Source organism: Hemitrygon akajei, unplaced genomic scaffold (genome assembly GCF_048418815.1).
Source record: "Hemitrygon akajei unplaced genomic scaffold, sHemAka1.3 Scf000066, whole genome shotgun sequence".
Taxonomy (NCBI): Eukaryota; Metazoa; Chordata; class Chondrichthyes; order Myliobatiformes; family Dasyatidae; genus Hemitrygon; species Hemitrygon akajei.
In genome coordinates, this window is record NW_027331952.1 from 4,050,346 (window position 1) to 4,077,028 (window position 26,683).

The following is a 26,683-nucleotide window of genomic DNA, read 5'->3' on the forward strand; positions in this document are numbered from 1 at the left end:
ATTGAATCCCTCCCAAAATGAGAGCCAGTCAATGACATCTCACTGCTGTCAACGCTGACAGATACAGCGGAACTAACGAGCTGTTGTGTTTGTGATTCCCATACACAAATCCTTTGACTTTTCTACACTGTTAAAGCATTGCAAAGCACGTCAGTGGGAGAAGGACAACATTTCAACTCAGATAATTTTAGTCTCCATGGTGTCTTCTGATAAAAATACCGTCACAGCTCAAAACATTTTGGAGGAACAAGACTTCATCTTCTAACTGGCCACAGTTCCGGCATCAGGGTCAATATCAAACAGTCTGCTTCCGTCTCTGTATCAAAATGGATCATTCCTCCCCTTCATCAGTCTGTGACCTGGCTCAGTTTGGCTGTCTCCTTCGCATTCTGAGCATGCGCCACACACCTACTGAGATCACATTTAATTTACACGGCTGCGACTAGAGACTTTCTGATTATTATGTGTGACGGGGTCCTGAATCACCCCTATGAACTGTGTTTTCGAAAAGTGAGAGAGAGTTGTTGTTCAAAACCGGACACATTGTTATTAAGGGGAGGGGGGGAGGGAGAAGAGAGAGAGAGGGGGGCAGAGAGAGAGAGAGAGAGAGAGAGAGGGGGGGAGAGTGAGTTATGGTTTCTCTGCAAGCTTGTTTTGAATATACAAGGACACTGCCTGCTTGTGAGTTTTTTACAGAGAAAGAGCAACGAGCAGCTCATGGGTCGCCATGGTGACCGAGGGCGGTGTTATTTGATGGACGGCTGATGAGATACAGAGTGGGTCAGCTGATAGACCTACAGATACATGGTTTTGGACACTGAATGAGAAAGTGCAGTGTAGATAGACATATGGTACAGGGTCACATCGAGTTACATTGTGAGGTCGAGTCCATTCTATCGGACTAGAGACCATTGATTTGGCTTATAGCCGCGGACGGAATGCCTTCCTTAAACCTGGTTCGCGCCTTAAGGCTTTTGTATCTCGTCTCCGATGGGAGCTGTATTTGCAGCAAGAATGTCCAGGTTGTGAGTATCTGAGTACATGGCCTGCTTTTCCGAGGCAGGGGAAGTGTAGGGAGAGTCCATGGAGGGGAGGCTTGTTTCTCTGATGTTCTCTGTTCTCTCTTCTCCAAAGTTCTCTGCAGTTCCTTGCAGTCATGGGCAGAGCTGTAGCCATACGAAGGCGAGAAATATCGACAAGAAGCTCAGAGACCTCGGCCTTCACCCTGCCTTGTCGAGCTGGATCCTGGAATTCCTGTCAGATCGCCGGCAGTTGGTAAGAGTGGGCTCCCTCACCTCTGTCTCTCTGACCCTCAGCACACATACCCCACAAGGTTGTCTCCTTGGCCCCCTCCTTTACTCTGTGCACCATGACTTGTGTCACCCCTCACAGCTCCAATCTGATAATTAAATTTGCTGACACTACATTGATTGACCTAATCTCAAATAATAACGAGACAGCCGACAGAGAAGAAGTCATCACCTCGACACTGTGGTGTCAAGAAAACAACCTCTCCCTCATTGTGACAAAAACAAAGGAGCTGGTTGTGGATTACAGGAGGAATGGAAACAGGAACCAATTTGAACATTTTCAAGTCTGTTATTGCACATTTTAATATTGATCATGACACAATGTATGTGATATACAGTTAATGACATAAAGCATATTTATAGATTGTTACTGACAGAGAATCGTATAACCTGTGTTCCGTGTGTTATCCGAATGCACTTGCCTGTGATGCTGCCACAAGTCAGTGTTTCTCTGTACCTGTACCTTCCCGTACTTGCGCACTTGGCAATAAATTCAACAGGACCTGAGAAATCTCAGTGAGATTTGATCAGTGATGATCATCTTGGCAGCTCGGTAGGTCGAATGTACGAGGCAGTACGCTGTTAAATGCAAAACCCTGAACAGTGTTGATGATCAGAGGGATCTCAGACTCCAAGTTCATCGCTCCCTGAAAGAGACTGCACAGATTGATCGGGTGGTTAAGAAGGCAAATGGCATGGTTGTCTTTATTAGTTGAAGCTTTGAGTTCAAAAGTCGGGAAGTTGTGTTGCAGCTGTTACGAGCCTGCGATCGTACTGTGACTGTTTCTTTAAGAGCGCCGGCGGGAGGAGGCGGGACTATGACGTCAGTCACAGGCTGACAGCGCTAACTGTGGATTAATCATAGAGAGAGAGCGATCTGCAGACAGGCTGTCGGTCAGGGGAGAGAGAGAGAGAGAGAGAGAGAGAGAGAGAGAGAGGGAGAGAGAGAGAGAGAGAGAGAGAGAGAGAGAGAGAGAGAGAGAGAGAGAGAGAGAGAGAGAGAGAGAGAGAAGCTGATCACTTCAGTTTGTCGCAGCTGGGGCTTGGAAATCTCCTGTGCCACAAGAGTGGGTTGATCATCGGTACAGGGAACCACAACGAATGTGTGTGGCTGTCACTTCGTATAATCCATAGGAGTGGATTGTGGAATATCTTGGGGGACCGCTTGTGTTAACCATTGCCAGGGTATGTTGTGTGGCAACCCCGGTAGACGGTATTCCTGTGACAGGTCACTTTCGCTGATAACTCGTATATGGACGGATTCAACGGATAAGATCTTCGTTGACGGTTATTTTGAACGGCCTTTTCTCTACGTTTCACCCTGGATCACAAATATCTCTCTCCCATCATTTATTCCGTGGATTACTGAACTTTCCTACTTTACCATCTCAAGACTCTGAGCTTTGTTGCCTCAGGCTCGATAGTTTGGGAGTTATATTTACACAAAACACTGTTACCTTTCCTTTATTTCATTAAGTTACTGTAAGTAGATACTAAAAAGAAATTGTTTAACATTAAAACCAGACTCCAGTGTGAACTCTATTGCTGCTGGTTCGTTTCTCAAACGTTACAGTTCGTGACCCAGCTTTATAAAACTAGTTAGACCACATCTGGAGTATTTCATAGTTCTGGGCGCCCCCATTCTTGGAAGGATGTCGGGGCTTTGGAGAGGGTGTGGAAGAGGTTTACCAGGATATTGCCTGGATTAGAGGGCATGAGCTATAACGAGAGGTTGGACAAACTTGTGTTGTTTTCTCCAGAGCGGCGCAGGCTGGGGTGAGACTGGATGGACATTTATAAGATTACGAGAGGAGTAGATACAGTGAACAGACGATATAATTTTCCTGCGGGTTGAAATGTCTGACACATTTAGGGTGAGAGGCGATGTGAACGACAAGTTTGCTTCTTTACAGAATGAGGGGTAGCTGGATCTTTGTCTGGGGGTGGGAGACCCCCACCGGTCACGTGATATCGTCTGCCCCTGCCATTTAACCGCAGATGGGCAGGATCTGGGCGTCTGTGTACGAGGCCCCGCCCTCCGGATGATGCAACAATTACTTCGCGCATGCTCACAGTCTACAGGCGGGCGGTGTGCTCGCTTTCACAGCGCTGAAGTACATCTGCTCCGGGATCGGCAAAGGGTTCCCACCTCCTGGGTGGGGAGCCGAGGGTCGGGATCACTGTCTGCGGGCCGAAGATATCACTTTCCCATCGGTGAGTACTGACAGCGATCCCGAGTGGGGAGATCCGATATTGGCCGTGAGCTCCGAACCGAGGGCCAATTTCTCATTTAGTACCCAGTTATCTGGGCTCGTCAGAAATGTGTCGGCTTCACTGAATCTGCATTGAGCGATCCAAACCAGGAGCCCAGGCTGTCTATTTCCACAGAATTGAAACGGACGTCCCGCGAGTAGGTCACGTGAGGCTATGCGCCGCAGATGTGCTCCGCCCTCCGCTTTGTGACGCACGGTCACGTGGTGTGTGCCCACTGTCTCCGGATGAATGGTGATGCGGGATGGGGGAAGTGGAGGGATGTATGGTGAAGTAAACCTACCGAATACTGAAAAGCCTGGATACAGTGGACATGGAAAGTTTGCGATTGACAGCACAGTGTCAGAGTAAAGATGCTTCCCTTTAAAACTGAGATGAGAAAAATTTCTTCAGCCAAAAGATGACTGATTTGTGGAATTTGTTGCCACAGAGGTTGGTTGAGGCTGCCATTTGGGTATATTTATGACAGAGATTAATATACTCATGATTGCTAAGTCACTTCACAGTTACAGCAGGAAGGCAGGAATATGGTGTTGGAATAAATCTCAGCCATGGTTGAGTGGTGGAGCAGACTCGATGGATCGAATCACCTAATTCTGTCCCTACATCTTATGTCTAACAATGACTGAATGATGACTCCTTCCTATCCCATATCAGGTTTTTTGACGTGTCAGGGACAGATTTGTTCACTGAGATCGTTATATTTGTCTTCAATGTTTAGAGTTCAGGGAGCAGAAATATTTTGTTCTCCTTTGTATTGTTAACATGGTTCGTTATCTCTCATGTTAAAGTTAGACCTGCGGTGAGAGATTTATTGGAAGAAAAGCCCACAACTGGAAGCAAACCACAACTGAAGACGAGGGAACAGCAACACGTGAACCAGCCCGAGGACTGAGAGAACCAACTGGAGAGAAACCCTTCTGACTTTTAGTTTCCATTGATTCAGTCAGGAGAAAGTTTGGTGAGTCTCATTTACTCAAACACTGGTCCTTTAGACATCACATAACTGTACAAAGGAAGGTAGGGAATAATTGGAGTGAGCTGAATGTGCCCAGAAATACCAGTTATGCCTCTATCAGACCCAGTTGCAATCACTCCAGATCTGCTAATGTGCCGTCAGTAGCACGGCTCTTTAAACTCACACACATTCCCTCAGTGTTTGCTCATTTGAAGAGCTTGCATCTTCTGAAGTAGCTTTTGGTTGGTTCTGAGTGTGGAGAGGGAAAGAGGGGTGTTTATATTTATTATCTTGCAAAAAGAAGTAATTGTTTGCAATTACTTGCTGCAAACTCACTACCCATACCCTGTACATTCTCAACAATATTAATTACATAGATGACAAGTAGCAATGGGTGTTACCCTGGGGAGCTCCAGGAGACACGGGCCTTGCCTCCAGTAAACAGCCTCCCATCATCACCATCTGCTTCCTACCATCGAGCTGTTCCCAGACTCTAGGCTCTGTGACAAACACAATGGTAGCAGCAGAATTAGACAGTGATTAACATAAAGAGAGATTTGTTGCTTCATGAAAGCTGTCTGATGCAATGGACCAGATCCTCGTTTGCTCACAGTGTAATCTGCCCTCGGAACCATCCTCCCGGGTCACACTTTGTCCGATAACCCACATCCCCAACCTCCCTCCACCAGCCAGTAGCCCCACAACTTTCCCACCATTTACCCCACACCCGTACACACAAACAGATTCATGTCACCAACATCCACTCTCACTGCTGGGGAACCACAACTAACTGATCCTACTTTCCAGGCCCAGATTGTCCAGCCTTCTGTCTCCATCCCAACCCTTTCCCCCCCTGCAACCGACCTTCGATTTAGGTTGTCACGTAACCTGTAACCGGGTAACCAAACCAGCAGAAATGGAATGATACGTTGGAGTCTGGTGGTACTGTAACTAAAGGTGTTTATTAGTAAACTAAGTAATACAGTATCCAAAATGCAAATATACATATACGACAGGTTAGCAATGATAAATACAGAAGTGTAGGAATAAGAACCAAAACCAAGCTCTATCGTAGTCAAGGGGTAAATGAATAGTCTTAAGATAATGCAGAGTTCAGTTCAGTTTGGGTTGAGGTAGTTGCTGTTGTGACGTTGGAGAGAGAGAGAGAGCGAACGAGAGATGAGCGGAATCAGCAGGCAAACCTTCCGTTGTCTTCTTATTCCTTTGACCTGTTGTGGTCATCGATTATGACCCTTCCGTTCCCGGCTAGACCGTTCTTCAGTGCTGGACTTGTCACCCAGGTGAGGACGGACACACACACAAGCCCCTACCGGCCTGCCTTCACACACTGTGAGCTTCAGACTGATTCCCCCGAATCGACCCTCCAAGCCCCCACCTTCCTGTGGGTGCAGAACACTCATTCACTGTCCAGTGGCGTGTCTGCCTGTGTCTCAGCAGACTCGTCTTTTATCTCCCCAGCCGGGGTTCCAGCCATCCATTAAACTGGCCACTCCCTCCTCCTGTCTCAGCAGGCATCTGGCATCACTCTGCTGTGTCAGCAAGGATTCACTCAAGCAGGCAAAGTCCTTGGGAGTAAAGTCAACAATCAGCGAAGAAGCCATAATTTTAAATCCTTGTGTCTCTCTCATTATCAGCATGTGCAGCATGGCGCCTCTCCCCATCTTTATCCCTCCTTCTCGTTAGCAGCATAGTTCACGGGGGCCAACTCTGGACCACATCTCCCCATGGTTTTCTCATCACACATAACAATGTAAACCCGAGATCAGCTCCTTCCTCATCGCCGCCCAACCAGGCTCAGAGCTCGTTAAGGAGCCTCGTGTGTGGTACCTTGTAAAACATATATGTCAAACTCAAGGCCCGCGAGCCAAATCCGGCCCGCAGTGGAATTATCTTTGGCCCGCGAGATAATATCTAATTACTATTAAAGCTGGCCCCAGTAATCGAAGCGCCTATGGCATATGATATAGCTAATGCTGAGTTTATTCAGGTACCAGGTTTTCAGGGTTTTTAGTGTTTATTCGGCAGTCTTCTTCATAAGAAACGGAATTTATAAAGTGAAACACTTTGTAGTTATAGCAGAGACTGAGATGCATGAGAGCAGGCTGAAAAAAACGGATGCAACGAAAGCTGCGTTCGCACGCGACCGACTGATCCGGCCCGCATGAAGCTGCATTTTGCTCAATCCGGCCCGTGAACTAGAATGAGTTTGGCACCCCTGTTAAAAGGTCTGAAAATCCAAGTGCAAAATATCAACAAACTATCATTTGTCTACCCTGCTTATTATTTCTCAAAGCATTCCACCAAATTCATCGGGCAAGATTTTCCCTTGCGGAAACAATGCTGACTCTGGCCTGTTTTATCTTGTGCCTCCAAGTACCCCAAACTCACATCCTTAACAATCAACTCCAACATCTTTCAAACCACTGTCAGTCTAAGTGGCCTATAGTTTCCTTTCTTCTCCCTCTCTCCCTTCTTGAAGAGTGGAGTGGCTTTTGCAATGTTCCAGTCTTTCAGAACCATTCCTGAATTTAGTGATTCTTGAAGGATCATTAGTAATGCCTCCACAATCTCTCCCGCCACCTCTTTCAGAACTGTGTGTGTAAACCATCTGGTGCAGGTGACTTATCTGCCTTCAGATCTTCAGTTTCCAAAGAACCTTCTCTCTCCTTGTGGTCCCTTCTGTACAGGTCCCACCTTCCCTGGAAGAGAGCCATGGAACCAAAAATCCTATCCCCCCCCTTCCCTCCCCCCCCCCCCACATGCCTGATGTCATGCATGGGTTTGCTACACCGGGGTCTAACATCATGTGTGTGGTACCTTACATATGTGGGTTATTCTCGTGGTTGTGCAGTTTAATCTTTATTCTGTTCAGACAAGGGAGTGAGATCCAGTGTCACGTCCTCTCATTGTGGGCGGGCATTTTTTCATTCACTCCATTCCACTGTTAAAACTTGCCGAAGTGCAGCCAATGTTTCAAGGTATATATCCCTATTAATGCAAGAAGGAAGCTGAGGAATTCCTGAGGAATAATCAGTTTGCTTATAACAGCAGAATGGAAAATGTCCCTAGGCCTGGTGGTACATTTTCAGTTTTTGTGTTTTCATTTATCTTCGACCCGACGGGTGGTTGAGAATTGAGAATGTCTGGTCTGGAGTTCTGGGAATCTTTAATTCTGTTGCCTGATTTACTGAGGCAGCAGGAAGTATAGAGCGAGTCCATGGAGGGGAGGCTTGTTTCCATGACGTGCTCAGCGAAGTCCACAGTTCTCTGCTGTTTCTTGAAGTCAACAGAAGAGAGTAGCCACACAAAGGTGTGATGTATCCGGATGAGATACTTTTTTATGGTGTAACTTAAATTTGCTGGACCAATAACCACACCACAAGCAGTTCTTTACTTTATCCTTATGACGAGTTTATTTGTTCAAACTCAGCCGGTGAGAAGCTCGGAGCCAAGCATCAGAGAGACAGAATTCCTCTCCCTCTGGCGGCTCGTGACGAACCTCTGTGTAACATGCAGAAGCATTACAGTTTATAGAACTAGGAAACAAAGAGCACTTTAGTTCAACCGGTACTCCCAACAAGTCTGTCGGAACAAAACTTAATTTCTTAGATTAGAGAGTCCACTAAATCAGGGTTTTAATTAGAAATGAATGTTCTGTCCAATCCTTAACAGTTATTCTCCTTCATTAGAGAAAGGAGGGAACTCAGTTCATTTCGTGTCTCATGAGAACTCAACTCCACATAATGTTCCCAAAAGACATCTGTGAGTCGTTAATCTAAACAAGCTGCAAGCAGATTCTTCAGTGAAGGACAAAACAGAAATTTGCACACTATCCAGAACAGAGCACACATAAGTTTGCACTTAATTTTAACCGGTTATTTACAAGAGTCCAAGAATCATTTCTTACATCTCCCAATACCCTTAAAACTTCATCATTCCTCCTTTTTATTATTGCAGGATAACCTTTCAGAACAGATTGTCGCTTCTACTACATGATACGAGACATGGCCTGAGGCACTGTAGGATACAGACAATAATCAAAATTAATACAATCAGACTTCCAAAATGCAAAAACAACCTCCAGAAGTCCCCAAATATATTGAAGGGTCAGGACCACCCTCCCCTGCCTTACTAGTCCCAAAATTGTGGAGCTTACTGCCAACATCTTGAATTTTCTGAATCTCTTGGGTTCTGTGTTTAGACAAGTCAGTAATATTGGACGATTCGTCAGGGATATAAGTACAGCATTCCTTACCTAAGATAGCACAGGTCCCTCCTTTTTCTGCTAATATAAAGACTTGGGCCATCCGATTCTGTCGCAGTGTTTGGCGAATTGAAATCATCAATCGAATTGAAAGTATCTGGGAGTACAGTTAGACGAGAAGCTAGACTGGACTGCCAACACAGATGCCTTGTGCAGGAAGGCACAGAGTCGACTGTACTTCCTAAGAAGGTTGGCGTCATTCAATGTCTGTAGCGAGATGCTGAAGATGTTCTATAGGTCAGTTGTGGAGAGCGCCCTCTTCTTTGTTGTGGCGTGTTGGGGAGGAAGCATTAAGAAGAGGGATGCCTCACGTCTTAATAAGCTGGTAAGGAAGGCGGGCTCTGTCGTGGGCAAAGTACTGGAGAGTTTAACATTGGTAGCTGAGCGAAGGGCGCTGAGTAGGCTACGGTCAATTATGATAACTCTGAACATCCTCTACATAGCACCATCCAGAGACAGAGAAGCAGTTTCAGCGACAGGTTACTATCGATACAATGCTCCTCAGACAGGATGAAGAGGTCAATACTCCCCAATGCCATTAGGCTTTACAATTCTACCGCCAGGACTTAAGAACTTTTTAAAAGCTATTATTAATGCTTTTTGAGATAGTGATTTAGATGCATATCATATTTTTTACTGAGTTAAGTATTGTATGTAATTAGTTTTGCTACAACAAGTGTATGGGACATTGGAAAAAAAAGTTGTATTTCCCCATGGGGATGAATAAAGTATCTATCTATCTATCTATCTATCAATCAGTTACCTGTGCTTGAGTGTCAGTCAGTGCTCCAGCTGTATTATTGGCCAGTTCTTCTAGAGCAGCTGCTAAATTAATTATTTCCCTGGAATTTCTGGCTACCCCATAGGAGGGAGAGGCAATCATCCATAATCTCTCAGATTCCGTTATACCCCTTCGTTGCCTGTTCCAATGGGGTGATCCTGAGGCTGAGCCAGGATCCTCAAGTGTGGCACAAGGTCGGCCAAGTAGCAACAACCACTCCAACCCTCGTCCCCCCTCGAGAACCCGTCTGGTAGGGTGTGGTTCCATGCCGCTGCCCTGTTCTTTCTCCCGGCAGCCAGGGATAGGCCCCGTTTCCACAAACACAATAAGTTCCATTTAGTTGTTCAAGGGTATCATGTTTGATTCTCGGTACAGTTGCTATTTCCCACTTGATAGGGTGCACTCTCATTCTGGTTACACCAACAAGTAGTACTAGTTTCTTGTGTAAGTTTTGCCAACTTATCTTTCAAAGTACCATTGGCTTGTTCCACTATATCACTATGTTCCAGGCAAGGATGGACACACACACAAGTCCCCACCGGTCTCATACGTTTCTCCTGGTGCGTCTAAAGGGGTTGTTCCCCAGATCCTCTTTTATCCTTACTCACGGGGTCTCAGATGTCAATCAGGTTGGGATGATGCAATCCCTCAACCAGCCCACTCTGGTCATTCCCTGAGGGCTTCAATGAATAGTACAGTACTCAATACACAATTCTGTTTCCAATTGACAATGGCCGTTATCAGTGATTCTGTCTTGCTGAGGCCAGGACAGATTCCAAACCCTGTGTATTCTGGACGTCTCTCTCTCATTTCCTGGGTCTCAGACCCGAATTAATAGCGATCTTGCGATTCTCAAAAAGGAGGGGGCTACTTTTTGTATTTTGTATTTTGTACTTTGTACCAACCAGAGTTGTGGCACATTCGTAACACCCCCTTCAAAGCTTTTTTACCATCGGTAAAAATGAATTAATACAGAGTCTTACAGGATTTCAGAATCTAACACAATACAAAAGAGTTTTTTTTCACTACAGTAATACAGTCATACATTCAATTCAGCATCTAAACAGTTAACAATTACATTGTCACTTCCTTTAATATCTTAACATCTTGTACCTTACTAAAGTCTTGTAGCATCAGACTCCAATTTAATAACTACCTATTTTTATTTTCCTTTTCTCCAGCAAACAAAAACTACAGAGTTGTGATCTTATCTTACGTGTAGATAGATAGATAGATAGATAGATAGATACTTTATTCATCCCCATGGGGAAATTCAACATTTTTTCCAATGTCCCATACACTTGTTGTAGCAAAAGTGATAATGCATCTAAATCACTAACTCAAAAAAGCATTAATAATAGCTTTAAAAAGAGTTCTTAAGTCCTGGCAGTTGAATTGTAAAGCCTAATGGCATTGGGGAGTATTGACCTCTTCATCCTGTCTGAGGAGCATTGCATCGACAGTAACCTGTCACTGAAACTGCTTCTCTGTCTCTGGATGGTGCTACTACAAATTCTGTAGTGTATACTACAAAAGTTCATGCAAATACTCATCTTTATTGTACTTTTCAAACTTAACAGTCAATCTTCCATGGGGGTTGTCTTTATTATTCACATGCTTTGACGAAATCCCTTAAAACCGGATCCTGCTATTTAAAATGGCAGCCCGTCAACCATCGCCCCGTTTCCAGTTAACTCCCACGTGGTGAGCTTGTGCACCAGTGTGGAATAGGTTTTCATAGGTTCCTTTCAAATGAGTTATTTTATCAACAATGTGTTCCAAACTTAGACCATTTTCCGAATTTGCACACAATTCTTTAATTTTAAGCAAGTTGCTAGTTTTCTCTTCAGGACCCTTCATGCTATTAGTTCTCAATTTAAGATCTGCAAACGATCCCTCTTTGTTCAAACAGCATTTCGAATTCTGCCTTTTCACACCACACTCTTGAATAACAATAGCGTGTGGGGCACCTTTACATTCCAACTCAACCTGTAATTGATTCGCAGGCACTAAGCCTTTGTCTCTGTAGCCTGGTTGCTGCTTCTGACATCAATCCAGACTTTAAATTTTCTTCATTCAATTTAGGAACTATACTTTTCCCTTTTCCTTCAATAATAATATTCACCTCACCACCTCTTAACTCCTCGCTAACTTTTAACACACCTTCGAACACAAGCAACTGGGAATTCTCACTTCCCACTATACAGACCGTGTGATGTTTGCTTCCAGAATTTGCTGGTATTTAATTTAATCCATTCTTCCCTCTACAGTAAAGGTTCTTGCAATTCAGAAAAGTACAGTTCCCATACCAGGCAGTGATGCAGCCAGTCAGGATGCTCTCAATTGTGTTCCTGTAGAAAGTCCTTAGGATTTGGATTCCCATCCCAAACTTCTTCAACCATCTGAGGTGAAAGTGGTGCTGTGCTTTTTTCACAACACAGCCAGTATATGCAGACCATGTGAGATCTTTGGTGACGTTTGTGCCATGGAACTTAAAGTTGTTCACCCTCTCAACCCCAGATCCATTGATGTCAATAGGGGTTAGCCTGTCTCCATTCCTTCTGTCCAGATTCCAGATGAGCTGAGGACAGGGAATTATGATATTCTAGCCATTATTGGGACTTGATTGCACCCAACAGTCTGAGCGATTTAGAGGAACAAATTTGTAGAGAGATTGCAGACCATGCCAAGAAACAAAGGTTGATTTAGTAAGTGATTTTAACTTTCCATATATTGACTGGGACTCCCATACTGTGAAAGGAATAGATGGGGTAGAGTTTGTCAAATGGGCCCTTAATCAGTACCTAGAATTCCGGATGTATAAGTCTGCAATAAGCTGTTAGGAAATGATCCACGGCTAGTGACAAAAGTTAGTGATCATAATGCCATGAAATTGAAAGTAAATATGGAAAAAGAGAGGTCTGGACCACGGGTTGAGATTCTCAATTGGAGAAAGGTCAATTTTGATGTTATCAGAAAGGATCTGACAAGTGTGGTTTGGGACAGGCTGTTTTCTGGCAAAGGAGTACTTGGTAAGTGGGAGGCCTTCAGAAGTGAAATTTTGAGGGTGTAGAGTTTGTATGTGCCTGTCAAAATAAAAGTTGAAAGGTAACTGGTGCAGGGAACCTTGGTTCTCAAGAGATATTGAGGCCCCGGATATTTTGTTCCTCTAAATGCCTCAGACTGTTGGGTGCTGCCAAGACTCATTAACGACTGACTCATTAATCATCATTCCAATTCCTGATCTCATCTGACTTTTTTTTTAGTCATCTTCTGTTGGTTCCTAAAAGCTTCCCAATAGTTTTTGCTCTTTTGTTTGCCCTCTGTTTGGCTTCTCATTTCAGCCATGGTTGTGTCCTCCTGCCTTTCCAATGCTTCCACTTCTTTCGTAAGTATCGATAACTCAGCTCCCGAGTTGCTCCCAGAAACTCCAGCCATTGCTGTTCCACTGTCACTCCTACTTGTTTTCCCTTCGAAGCAAGTTAGACCAGCTTCTCCATCATAGAAACATGGAGAAGTTCAACACAGAAACAGGTTATTTGGCCCAGATAGTCATTGCCAAAAAAAACATTTAAGCTGTCTGATGCATCTACCTGCACTGGGACCATCGCCCTCCATACCCCTACCATCCAGACTCCCATGCAAACTTCTTTTAAATGGTGAAACCGAGCTCACATTCATTGTGCTGGCATCTCATTCCACACTCTCGCGACCATTTCAGTGAAGGGCTTTTCCACATGCTCTCGTTAAATTTTCACCTTCCCCACTTACCCAGAGCTCTGGTTCTCATCCCACCCAACCTCAGTGGAAAGAGCTGCTGGCATTTAACCTATCGTTTTCCTCATAGTTTTGTAGACTTCTAATAAATCCTCAAAGCAATGTATAATTTCCTTGTTTATGTTTAGAGCCTTTTTGTTAGGTGGATAAGATGATGAGGGGCATTGATCGTGTGGATAGTCAGAGGTTTCTTTCCCAGGGCTGAAATGACTAACACAAGGGGGCATAGTTTTAAGGTGCTTTGAAGTAGATACCGAGGGGATGTCAGGGGTAAGTTTTTTTTACACAGACTGTTTCAGTTCCTGTGGGACCAGGCACCCATTCAGCTCATTGGGAACAGGGAATAATACCAATGGAGAGAGACAACTGAGCCAGATCACAGGTTGGAGATGGCAGAACTGCCCCTATGTTATAGAGACAGGAAGAGCATCAGAGAGTTTGATGGTCATTCCAGATACCAGCACTGTGCCCCGTTAGAAGATGATTTCTCTCTCCAACTTGGGTTGAACTTCACTGTAACAGTGTGATGTCAGATCACACCTTGCCAACTCAAGTGATCTCATCTGAAATGTTGTCCCACACTCATTGATCGATTTTGTAAATCTTTTTACAGGTTAAATATGACAAGGAATTTGTCAATGGGAATCTCAAACACAACACACCAGTTTTGCTGTCTCTGTCCAGATATTTAAGAAGTGGAGCAAGGGATTCACTCGATCATCAGACCAACTGGCGTGCCCGTCATTTTACATGGGGGAACGCATTCACCTGCTCAGACAGTGGGAACGGATTCACTCGGTCATTTCAACTGAAGGTACATCAGCAAGTTCACACTGGACAAGGCCATTCACCTGTTGTAAGTGTGAGAAGGGATTCAGTCAGTTATCCCACTTGTGGACACACCAGTCAGTTCACACTGGGCAGAGGCTGGTCATTTGCTGAATTTGTGGGGAATGATTCACTCGATCATCTGACCAAATGGCACACCAGCAAGTTCAGACTGGAGAGAGGCCGTTCACCTGCTCAGACTGTGGGAAGGGATTCACTAAATCATCTCACCTACTGAGACACCAGTCAGTTCACACTGGCGAGCGGCCGTTCACCTGCTCAGACTGTGGGAAGGGATTCACTTGCTCATCTAAACTGAAGATACATCAGCGAGTTCACACTGGAGAGAGGCAGTTCACCTGCTCAGAATGTGGTAAGGGATTCACTTCTTCATCCCAACTGAAGGTACATCAGCGAGTTCACACTGGGGAGAGGCCGTTCACCTGCTTGGACTGTGGGAAGGGATTCACTTACTCATCCCAACTGAAGGTACATCAGCGAGTTCACACTGGAGAGAGGCCGTTCACCTGCTCAGTCTGTGGGAAGGGATTCACTAAATCATCTCACCTACTGAGACACCAGTCAGTTCACACTGGCGAGCGGCCGTTCACCTGCTCAGACTGTGGGAAGGGATTCACTTGCTCATCTAAACTGAAGATACATCAGCGAGTTCACACTGGAGAGAGGCCATTCACCTGCTCAGTCTGTGGGAAGGGATTCACTTGCTCATCTAAACTGAAGATACATCAGCGAGTTCACACTGGAGAGAGGCAGTTCACCTGCTCAGAATGTGGTAAGGGATTCACTAAATCATCCCAACTGAAGGTACATCAGCGAGTTCACACTGGGGAGAGGCCGTTCACCTGCTTGGACTGTGGGAAGGGATTCACTTACTCATCCCAACTGAAGGTACATCAGCGAGTTCACACTGGAGAGAGGCCGTTCACCTGCTCAGTCTGTGGGAAGGGATTCACTAAATCATCTCACCTACTGAGCCACCAGTCAGTTCACACTGGCGAGCGGCCGTTCACCTGCTCAGATTGTGGGAAGGGATTCACTCAGTCATCTAAACTGAAGGTACATCAGCAAGTTCACACTAGGGAGTGGCCGTTCACCTGCTCAGTCTGTGGGAAGGGATTCATTTCTTCGTCCCAACTGAAGGTACATCAGCGAGTTCACACTGCGGAGAGGCCGTTCACCTGTTCAGACTGTGGGAAGGGATTCACTTACTCATCCCAACTGAAGGTGCATCAGCGAGTTCACACTGGAGAGAGGCCGTTCACCTGCTCAGTCTGTGAGAAGGGATTCACTTCTTCGTCCAAACTGAAGGTACATCAGCGAGTTCACACTGGGGAGAGGCTATTCACCTGCTCGGACTGTGGGAAGGGATTCACTTGCTCATCTCAACTGAAGGTACATCGGAGAATTCACACTGGGGAGAGACCGTTCACCTGTTCAGAGTGTGGGAAGAGATTCACTCAGTCATCTCAACTGAAGGTACATCAGCGAGTTCACACTGGAGAGAGGCCATTCACCTGCTCAGACTGTGGGAAGGGATTCACTTACTCATCCCAACTGAAGGTGCATCAGCGAGTTCACACTGGAGAGAGGCCGTTCACCTGCTCAGTCTGTGAGAAGGGATTCACTTCTTCGTCCAAACTGATGGTACATCAGCGAGTTCACACTGGAGAGAGGCCGTTCACCTGCTCAGTCTGTGAGAAGGGATTCACTTCTTCGTCCAAACTGAAGGTACATCAGCGAGTTCACACTGGGGAGAGGCTATTCACCTGCTCGGACTGTGGGAAGGGATTCACTTGCTCATCTCAACTGAAGGTACATCAGCGAGTTCACACTGGAGAGAGGCCATTCACCTGCTCAGTGTGTGGGAAGGGATTCAGTAAATCATTTCACCTACTGAGACACCAGTCAGTTCACACTGGCGAGCTGCCGTTCACCTGCTCAGACTGTGGGAAGGGATTCATTTGCTCATCCCAACTGAAGGTACATCAGAGAGTTCACACTGGAGAGAGGCCATTCACCTGCTCAGACTGTGGGAAGGGATTCACTTCTTCATCCCAATTGAAGGTACATCAGCGAGTTCACACTGGAGAGAGGCCGTTCAGCTGCTCAGACTGTGGGAAGGGATTCACTCAGTCATCTGAACTGAAGGTACATCAGCGAGTTCACACTGGAGAGAGGCCATTCACCTGCTCAGTGTGTGGGAAGGGATTCACTAAATCATCTCACCTACTGAGCCACCAGTCAGTTCACACTGGCGAGCGGCCGTTCACCTGCTCAGACTGTGGGAAGGGATTCACTTGCTCATCCCAACTGAAGGTACATCAGCGAGTTCACACTGGAGAGAGGCCATTCACCTGCTCAGACTGTGGGATGGGATTCACTTACTCATCCCAACTGAAGGTACATCAGCGAGTTCACACTGGGGAGAGGCCATTCACCTGCTCAGACTGTGGGAAGGGATTCACTTCTTCATCCCAATTGAAGGTACATCAGCGAGTTCACACTGGAGAGAGGCCGTTCAGCTGCTCAGACTGTGGGAAGGGATTCACTCAGTCATCTGAACTGAAGGTACATCAGCGAGTTCACACTGGAGAGAGGCCATTCACCTGCTCAGTGTGTGGGAAGGGATTCACTATATCATCTAACCTACTGAGCCACCAGTCAGTTCACACTGGCGAGTGGCCGTTCACCTGCTCAGACTGTGGGAAGGGATTCACTCAGTCATCTAAACTGAAGGTACATCAGCGAGTTCACACTGGATAGAGGCCATTCATCTGCTCAGACTGTGGGAAGGGATTCACTCAGTCATCCACCCTAATGGCACACCAGCAAGTTCACAGTGGGAGAGGCCGTTCACCTGCTCAGACGGTGGTAAGGGATTCACTTCTTCATCCCAACTGAAGGTACATCAGCGAGTTCACACTGGGGAGAGGCCGTTCACCTGCTTGGACTGTGGGAAGGGATTCACTTACTCATCCCAACTGAAGGTACATCAGCGAGTTCACACTGGAGAGAGGCCGTTCACCTGCTCAGTCTGTGGGAAGGGATTCACTAAATCATCTCACCTACTGAGACACCAGTCAGTTCACACTGGCGAGCGGCCGTTCACCTGCTCAGACTGTGGGAAGGGATTCACTTGCTCATCTAAACTGAAGATACATCAGCGAGTTCACACTGGAGAGAGGCCATTCACCTGCTCAGTCTGTGGGAAGGGATTCACTTGCTCATCTAAACTGAAGATACATCAGCGAGTTCACACTGGAGAGAGGCAGTTCACCTGCTCAGAATGTGGTAAGGGATTCACTAAATCATCCCAACTGAAGGTACATCAGCGAGTTCACACTGGGGAGAGGCCGTTCACCTGCTTGGACTGTGGGAAGGGATTCACTTACTCATCCCAACTGAAGGTACATCAGCGAGTTCACACTGGAGAGAGGCCGTTCACCTGCTCAGTCTGTGGGAAGGGATTCACTAAATCATCTCACCTACTGAGCCACCAGTCAGTTCACACTGGCGAGCGGCCGTTCACCTGCTCAGACTGTGGGAAGGGATTCACTCAGTCATCTAAACTGAAGGTACATCAGCAAGTTCACACTAGGGAGTGGCCGTTCACCTGCTCAGTCTGTGGGAAGGGATTCATTTCTTCGTCCCAACTGAAGGTACATCAGCGAGTTCACACTGCGGAGAGGCCGTTCACCTGTTCAGACTGTGGGAAGGGATTCACTTACTCATCCCAACTGAAGGTGCATCAGCGAGTTCACACTGGAGAGAGGCCGTTCACCTGCTCAGTCTGTGAGAAGGGATTCACTTCTTCGTCCAAACTGAAGGTACATCAGCGAGTTCACACTGGGGAGAGGCTATTCACCTGCTCGGACTGTGGGAAGGGATTCACTTGCTCATCTCAACTGAAGGTACATCGGAGAATTCACACTGGGGAGAGACCGTTCACCTGTTCAGAGTGTGGGAAGAGATTCACTCAGTCATCTCAACTGAAGGTACATCAGCGAGTTCACACTGGAGAGAGGCCATTCACCTGCTCAGTCTGTGGGAAGGGATTCACTTACTCATCCCAACTGAAGGTGCATCAGCGAGTTCACACTGGAGAGAGGCCGTTCACCTGCTCAGTCTGTGAGAAGGGATTCACTTCTTCGTCCAAACTGATGGTACATCAGCGAGTTCACACTGGAGAGAGGCCGTTCACCTGCTCAGTCTGTGAGAAGGGATTCACTTCTTCGTCCAAACTGAAGGTACATCAGCGAGTTCACACTGGGGAGAGGCTATTCACCTGCTCGGACTGTGGGAAGGGATTCACTTGCTCATCTCAACTGAAGGTACATCAGCGAGTTCACACTGGAGAGAGGCCATTCACCTGCTCAGTGTGTGGGAAGGGATTCAGTAAATCATTTCACCTACTGAGACACCAGTCAGTTCACACTGGCGAGCTGCCGTTCACCTGCTCAGACTGTGGGAAGGGATTCATTTGCTCATCCCAACTGAAGGTACATCAGAGAGTTCACACTGGAGAGAGGCCATTCACCTGCTCAGACTGTGGGAAGGGATTCACTTCTTCATCCCAATTGAAGGTACATCAGCGAGTTCACACTGGAGAGAGGCCGTTCAGCTGCTCAGACTGTGGGAAGGGATTCACTCAGTCATCTGAACTGAAGGTACATCAGCGAGTTCACACTGGAGAGAGGCCATTCACCTGCTCAGTGTGTGGGAAGGGATTCACTAAATCATCTCACCTACTGAGCCACCAGTCAGTTCACACTGGCGAGCGGCCGTTCACCTGCTCAGACTGTGGGAAGGGATTCACTTGCTCATCCCAACTGAAGGTACATCAGCGAGTTCACACTGGAGAGAGGCCATTCACCTGCTCAGACTGTGGGATGGGATTCACTTACTCATCCCAACTGAAGGTACATCAGCGAGTTCACACTGGGGAGAGGCCATTCACCTGCTCAGACTGTGGGAAGGGATTCACTTCTTCATCCCAATTGAAGGTACATCAGCGAGTTCACACTGGAGAGAGGCCGTTCAGCTGCTCAGACTGTGGGAAGGGATTCACTCAGTCATCTGAACTGAAGGTACATCAGCGAGTTCACACTGGAGAGAGGCCATTCACCTGCTCAGTGTGTGGGAAGGGATTCACTATATCATCTAACCTACTGAGCCACCAGTCAGTTCACACTGGCGAGTGGCCGTTCACCTGCTCAGACTGTGGGAAGGGATTCACTCAGTCATCTAAACTGAAGGTACATCAGCGAGTTCACTCTGGAGAGAGGCCATTCACCTGCTCAGACTGTGGGAAGGGATTCACTCAGTCATCTAAACTGAAGGTACATCAGCGAGTTCACACTGGATAGAGGCCATTCATCTGCTCAGACTGTGGGAAGGGATTCACTCAGTCATCCACCCTAATGGCACACCAGCAAGTTCACAGTGGGAGAGGCCGTTCACCTGCTCAGACGGTGGGCAGGGATTCACTTGCTCATCTCAACTGAAGGTACATCAGCGAGTTCACACTGGAGAGAGGCCGTTTACCTGCTCAGTGTGTGGGAAGGGATTGACTCAGTCATCTCATCTACAGACACACAATCCAGTTCACACAGGAGAGAGGCCGATCAGCTGCTGAAACTTTGGGAAGTAATTCTGTCAGCAAAATCAACCAAATGTGCATCATTGAGTTCACAGTGGGGAGAGGCCGTTCACCTGCTGTGAATGTGGGGAGCGATTCACTCAGGTCATTTAACCTTATGTAACTCTTGCTTCAGCTAGCAACTTAATATAGGGGGTGATAGCGCCTGAGCTTGGCCAAACCTAAGAAATCTCGTTTGTGTGAATGTTGCATGATGTGTCCCCTGTTACAAATCAGTACCCCAAAAATAACAAATGGTACACAATATGCGATTAAACAATTGAGCTATTTAATTCTTACTTTGACTATAGGATTAGTAAAAGAAACAAAGAAAATTAAAAGGGCCCTTTCTCTCCATTCGTGTCTTCTCATCTCTCCCTGGCAAAAGACCGTGAAAATCTACCTTCCAGACTCACAGGAAAGAACAATATCTCTCCCATTCGATAGCTAGGCACTCCAAAACCCTGTTATTTCCAGTCATAAGCTAAACATTGCTGCTGCAGAGAGACCATTAGCTCAGCAGTGAAACATAACAGAGAGACCATTACGTTAGCAGTGAAATCTCACAGCATGTTACACTTGTGACACACTACCGGGTTCACACTGGGGAGAAAGTTTCAATAAGCTGCATGCTGGATATTTATCCATCACTGTTGCTAAAGCTATTTTGAGAGTGACTATCAGTGCTAAACTCTGCAATTATTGCTGCTGCTCACCACATCAATTTCTGGGCATGGGAGGAGTTTCTTCTACTGCATATTCACCTTTAATGGGACTGGAGTTTAATATTGGCTGGGGTGGAGTGTGGCCAGTGAAGAAGTGGAGCTTGGAGGCTTTGGCTCAAGTAGTTTTGGCAGATGGATTGTGCAATCAAGATTTGAATAGCTCCTGGAGGCTGCGCCTGTCTGTGAATGGAGTAACAGCAGTTTCTGAGCTGCTCCTAGTTTTGTCCCTTTCCCCCTAGTTTAAACCGAATTTAATATCTTCAGTTGCTGATTCTTGAAGGGGAACCATATATCTTTGAGGAGTGGGAAATACTTGTCTGAACCTAGTGATAAAGGCAACGGGAAAGGAAAGATGCAAAAGGAAGGATCGGATGAAATGCCATTGTGGGCTGAAGATATGGCTTGGACACAGCTCATTTAAAGACTAACTTGAAAAGAATAGTAATGAAATGATGTCATTTCTGGGAAAACTTAAGGATCTGGAAGCTCAAGTCACTACACACAAAGAGGAATTGAAGATAATTAAGCAAAAATTGCTTGAAAGTAAAATAAAGTAAAACTCGTTTGGAATGATATCGAAGTAAGATTATATACCTGGAAACTAGGTCTCGCCGAAGGAATACACAAATTGTTGGGCTGCAGGAAGGAGTTGAAAATGGAGATTTAACTGCTTACATTGGTAAGCTTTTTCATACCTTATTTCCTTCTATATTATCACAGCCGCCTACTATAGAAAGAGCACACAGAACTTTTACTTCAAGATCTCAAGATCCAAATAAACCAAGGGCTGTTCTGGTTTGTTCTCATTATTTTAGGATTAAAGGTCAAATAATGTGACAGGCAAGAAAACAAAGTTTTTAGATTTGAGACATCTGAGCTCGGTTTTTATGAAGATTTTCCTAAGGAGGTAATGGAACAAAGATTAAAATTTGCTCTGGTAATGAAACAGGCATATGATAAGAAATTGTTTCCTTCTTTGCATCACCCAACAAGAATTAAAGTTTTTCCTCCTGATTCTCCTCCTCGTACATTTTGTGATCCTAAAGTTGCACTGCCGTTTGTTTAAACTATACCTGCTGCGACCGCCGATTGATCTGTCTGGCATATTATCTGCATAATAGCATTTCGGAAAGAAGATTTATGAAGGCTACTTGGTCATTTCATTGAGAGACTATTGTTACGTACCCGTGACACGTGACAGTGGTACCCTTGTCACGTGACTGGGGTTGAAGTTATACTGGACTTGATGTAATGGTCTTGTGATGGTGGAGTGATGTCATTTTCCCGCCAGTAGAGGTCATGTGACAGGTTTTTTTTTACAGGGTATAAAAGGATGACCCACCCTGTTAGGTGGGGCAGTTCGTGGCTGGATTTGCCAAGATGACTTCATGTCACTGCGTGATTTAATGTCATGACTTAGTTTAGTTAAAAATGAAGTTTTATATAATGCCTAAAGTTTAAAAGGTCATAGCCAACGGTTTCTTTGCTGATGGAGAGTGAAGAAAAGTTTGGAAGATGGAGATCGAGGAGAATCGATTTTCGACGGTGGATTGATTTCGACCTTGTTTGATCCTCATTCGGAAGGATTTCGTTGACTATTCTCGTGTTAGTCTCCGCTGGAAATAGCGGGAGATTGAGAATAGTGTGGAAGGAAGGTCAGTACCTTTAAACCGTTATATTTAATAAAATTCGACGTGGGAAAGTTCGACGCCGGGGGAATCGAAGGACATCGACGTGGAAGAGAATTTACATCGCTTTAAAAAGTCTCTCCTTTTAAAAGTACCGTGAGCTTTTGAACTTTCGGCATACCGCTTTAAACAACTGTTTTTTTTTTCAATACCGCTTTAAAGACTGTTTGGACTGCAACGCTATTAAGAACTGTTTAAACAGCCGCACAGCAGCTGGGTTCGGGTCATGTTTGAGTTTGTTTACTTTTGAGGGGGTTTGTTTTCAGTGTTTAATAAACGTGTTATTTGTTATAAAAACCCTTGTCTAACTCATCTATATTTATTGTTGCCTGAATAAGTAACACTATTAAAAGAAGATTAGGGAACTTGTTTATTATTGCATATCATTGTTTTTTTTGGTAAGAGATTTATGGTTCAGGTATGACTGTTTAAATGGTTATTTGGACATTCGACGGAGAAAAAGAACATAAAAGGACTTACTCCTTTAACCTAATATCTGGTTTGATATTTTTTGTGTTTTTTTCTTAATTAACTAACTGGTGGTTTTTCCTACTAATGGGGCTATTTCCTTCTCTTATATATACTTAGCGGAGGTTTCAATTATTTGTATACTATTAGTTTTAAAGATTGTGTTGATCTGTTATTAAACACTATGCTTGGTTTCTCTAGGTAATATGTTTTAGATTTTAATAACTGCTTATTTTTTAAATTCTTTTCAATATATTAAAATGTTTTTATATAATGAATATTATTGCATCTTATAACTGAATTTAAAGCTTTTTTAGGGGATTTAATGTTAAGTTTAAGATGGAGCTGTTTTTTCTTTTTAAGAGATAACAATTTTTTGGTTTCCTCTTTGTTTAAAAAAAGATTAAATATAAACATAGGATAGTTTGTAGATGCTGGAATGTAAACATTTTCCTTTGTTGAGACCGTCGTTCCTCTTACAAGGTCAGTGGGTTTCATTTTTTAACTGGGGGAGGGATAGAGAACCTTTTTTAATCTTTTTTTTCGGACAGACAGAGCAGTCTTGGCTGTGTTTTCGATCATAGGGTGCCTGCTTTTTCTGGGCTGTGGGGGGAGTGGGATGGGGATAGAATTAGGGTTTTTTTCCCATTGGGTGGTTCCAGAGCATGTGTGTTTTCTGTGTGGTTGTATTCTCCATCGCCACCATTTTTGATCATCCCGTATTGGTATGTGCTTGGCACATGTGTAAAGTAGAATAAAATTATAGTATGGAATCTAAACAGATTAATGTAATAAGTTAGAATGTACGTGGTTGGAATCATCCTATCAAATGAAAGAAGTCTTATAAAATCATTAATCGATTTCAACCTGATACAATTTTTGCCCAGGAGACGCATATCAAGGAGGGAGATCAAAATAGGTTTTTTGGATCATGGAAGAGTTTGCAATTTCACTCCACTTCTCAAAGTAAAACTAAGGGAGTGTCTATTTTTATTAAATCCAATATATCGTTCGTTCAAGAGGACATTAAGTCAGATTCTTTTGTTGATTTTTAATTGTTAAAGGAGTAATTTGTAACAGAAAAGCTGTTTTGGTCAATTTGTACGGTCCTAACTTAGATGATCTTTTTAAAAAAAAATGTATTTGCTTTACTGCCTCATTTAAATTAATATATGTTGATAATGGGCGGGGATCCTAACTGTTGTTTAAATCCTTTGATTGACAAGAGCTCAACCAACCAGCAACTTCCAGATCACTCCACATTACTTATTGATTCCTTTTTGACAGATTTTTGGATTGATTGAATTATGCAGATATTTACACCCTGATGATAGAGAATATTCTTTTTTGTCACATGTTTATAGAAAATATTCAAGGATCGATTATATTATAGTTGACCCTTACTTCTTGCCTCGTGTTAAATTGTGAATATGACACTATCGCTGTATCTGCTCATGCAGCTTTCAGTTTGTCTTTCGAATTTGAAGATGCCATCCTTGCCCACCCACCTTGGCGCCTGTCTCAGACGTCATTGCAGAATTCAGACTTTGTTAGCTTCATTGAAAACCAGGTAAAATATGTTTTTTCTTTTTAATGTTATAGGGGGTACATCTAAATGAATCAAATGGGATACATTTAGAGCATTTTAAAGTGCTCAGATCATTTCTTATTCTGCTAACCTGAAAAAACAGACTAAAGTAGAATTAGATAAGATTACCAAACAAGTTAAAGACTTCAATAATATGTATGCGATTTCCCCTAATATTGACTTATTTAAACAAGGATGGAACTTCAATCACAATATAATTTATTATTAACTCATCCTATTGAAGGCTATTTGCTTAAGCTAAAAAGTCAACTTTATATGTCTTGAGATAAAAATAACAAACTGCTTGCATCTCAATTAAAAACGGCCAGAGCCAAAAGGCAAATTTTGAAAATCTGTAGGAAAGATGGTACCCTGACTTGGGAATATGAAGATATTAATAAGATTTTTCAAGATTTTTATACTGAACTTTTATGAATCTAAATTTCCAGTAGATTCTTCTAAAATGAATTTTTTTTACGAGAGATTGTTTTTCCTCGAATTTCTTTTAAGGATCAAAAAACTCTTGATGCCCTAATTACCAAAGCCAAAATTCATAAAGCTATTTTTTCAATGCCATCTGGTAAGGCCCCTGGACTTGATGGGTACCCTGTAGAATTTTATTAAAAAATTGGAAAATTGCTGTCTCAGTATATGTAGGAAATGTTTAAGGACTCTTTTGTGAAAGGCGATTTACACTTTACTTTTTAATACACTTCTATTGCTTTAATTCTTAAAAAGAATAAAGGTCCTTCTGATTGTGCCTCATATAGACCTATTTCATTATTGAATGTTGATACTCAGATCCTGTCAAAGATAACGGCCAATTGGTTGGGAAATTTTTGGGTAAAGTTATTTTTAAAGATCAAACAGGCTTTATAAACGGCCGTTATTCCTTTTCAAATGTTTGGAGATTATTTAACATTATATACCCATCTTCTTTTAAAACTCTATAATGTGTCATCTCTTTCGATGCTGAAAAAGCGTTCGATCGCTTATTGCATGGAAATACTTATTTAATGTTTTAGAGAAATTTGGTTTTGGTGTTAATTTAAATAATTGGATTAGAATGATATATAAAACTCCTATTGCCTTTGTTATTACTAATAATTGTAGATCTCTCTTTTCAGCTTTCACGGAGGACAAGACAAGGTTGTCTATTAAGTCCTTTGGTATTTAACTTAAAATTAGAATCCCTTGGTATCACTCTTCATGAAGCTAAAGATATTCATGGGATTCTTGTGAATGAGATTTCTCTACGCTGACGATTTTCTGGTTTATGTATCCAATCCCGAGGAATCTCCCTGCCTTGCTAAATTTATTTCATGAATTTGGAGATTTTTCAGGATATAAAATAAATTTTAATAAAAATGAACTGTTTCCTTTAAATGAATCTGTTTCTATATATGGTAATACTCCTTTCAACATTATGGATTCTTTTAGATATTTATGTGTTATAATCTCTAAAAGAAAAAGGATCTTTACAAAGCTAATTTTGTTCCCTGAGTAGATTCTATGAAGTATTTATTTAGTGGATGGATCCCACTTACATTTTCACTTGTTGGTCACATCCATATAGTCAAAATGCTGATTTTACCAAAATTGTTATATTTATTTCAGAGTATCCCTGTTTTTTTAACGAAGATGTGTTTTTGATCGGATTGATTCTATTATCTCATCTTTTATATGGAATGATAAAAGACCAAGAATGAGTAAATGTCACTTACAAAAATTGAAAAAGGATGGAGGTCTTACTTCGCCTAATTTAAGAATGTATTACTGGGCTGTTAATGTGCAATATATGTCCTTTTGGTTACACTGGGTTGATAAGAACGAACGGCTAATTTGGGTCGATTTGGAATTGAAAGCTGTGAAACAGTTTTATTTAACCTCGTTATTGGGATCTGCTTTACAATTAGCTAAAGTTGCTAATTTAAATTGATACCCTGTGATTAAGTATTCTTTACAAATTTGGCTCCAGTTCTGTAATTTTTTAATATTAAAAAAATTAAATTTTGTAGTTTAATTTATTATATTTTTTAAGCATTATTTGAATGATCCAATATTTTTACTTTGGAAAATAAAGGTATCAATTCTTTTTTGGATCTATTTAAAGAAGATAGACTGATTCCTTTTGAACAAGTCGTTGATAACTATTCTTTTTCGTACTCACACTTTTTACAATACCTTCAAGTTAGACATTTCTTACAAAAACATTTAACTAATTTTCCTTACATATTGAATGCTGGCTTGTTAGGTATTCCATTGGAAGAATTTATAAATTACTATCACAATGGGATAAGTGTCCTTTATTTAACATTAAACAAGATTGGAACTTAATTTGACTT

At 43.6% G+C, this 26,683-nt stretch overlaps 1 protein-coding gene across 3 annotated transcripts; it reads left to right on the forward strand.

Annotated features, from left to right (window-relative positions):
- Nucleotides 1-3,072: 3,072 nt before the first annotated feature.
- LOC140721985 (uncharacterized) lies at nucleotides 3,073-26,310 on the forward strand. Of its 3 annotated transcripts, XR_012097521.1 has the most exons (4): nucleotides 3,073-3,524; nucleotides 4,373-4,542; nucleotides 24,211-24,320; nucleotides 25,466-26,310. XR_012097521.1 is itself a non-coding variant. In XM_073036807.1 (3 exons), exon 3 carries the CDS (start codon nucleotides 14,361-14,363, stop codon nucleotides 16,992-16,994), a length of 2,634 nt encoding a protein of 877 aa, XP_072892908.1. In that variant the 5' UTR covers nucleotides 3,073-3,524; nucleotides 4,373-4,542; nucleotides 13,996-14,360; the 3' UTR covers nucleotides 16,995-17,092. The 3 variants fall into 3 exon arrangements, 1 of the variants encoding a protein (XP_072892908.1); XR_012097520.1 differs by having other exon boundaries at nucleotides 24,211-25,738; XM_073036807.1 differs by lacking the exons at nucleotides 24,211-24,320; nucleotides 25,466-26,310 and adding an exon at nucleotides 13,996-17,092.
- Nucleotides 26,311-26,683: the final 373 nt, after the last annotated feature.

What these genes read in the sequence shown, in the direction of transcription:
- LOC140721985 (XM_073036807.1), top strand. Translation starts at nt 14,361, where the DNA reads ATGGCACACCAGCAAGTTCAGACTGGAGAGAGGCCGTTCACCTGCTCA.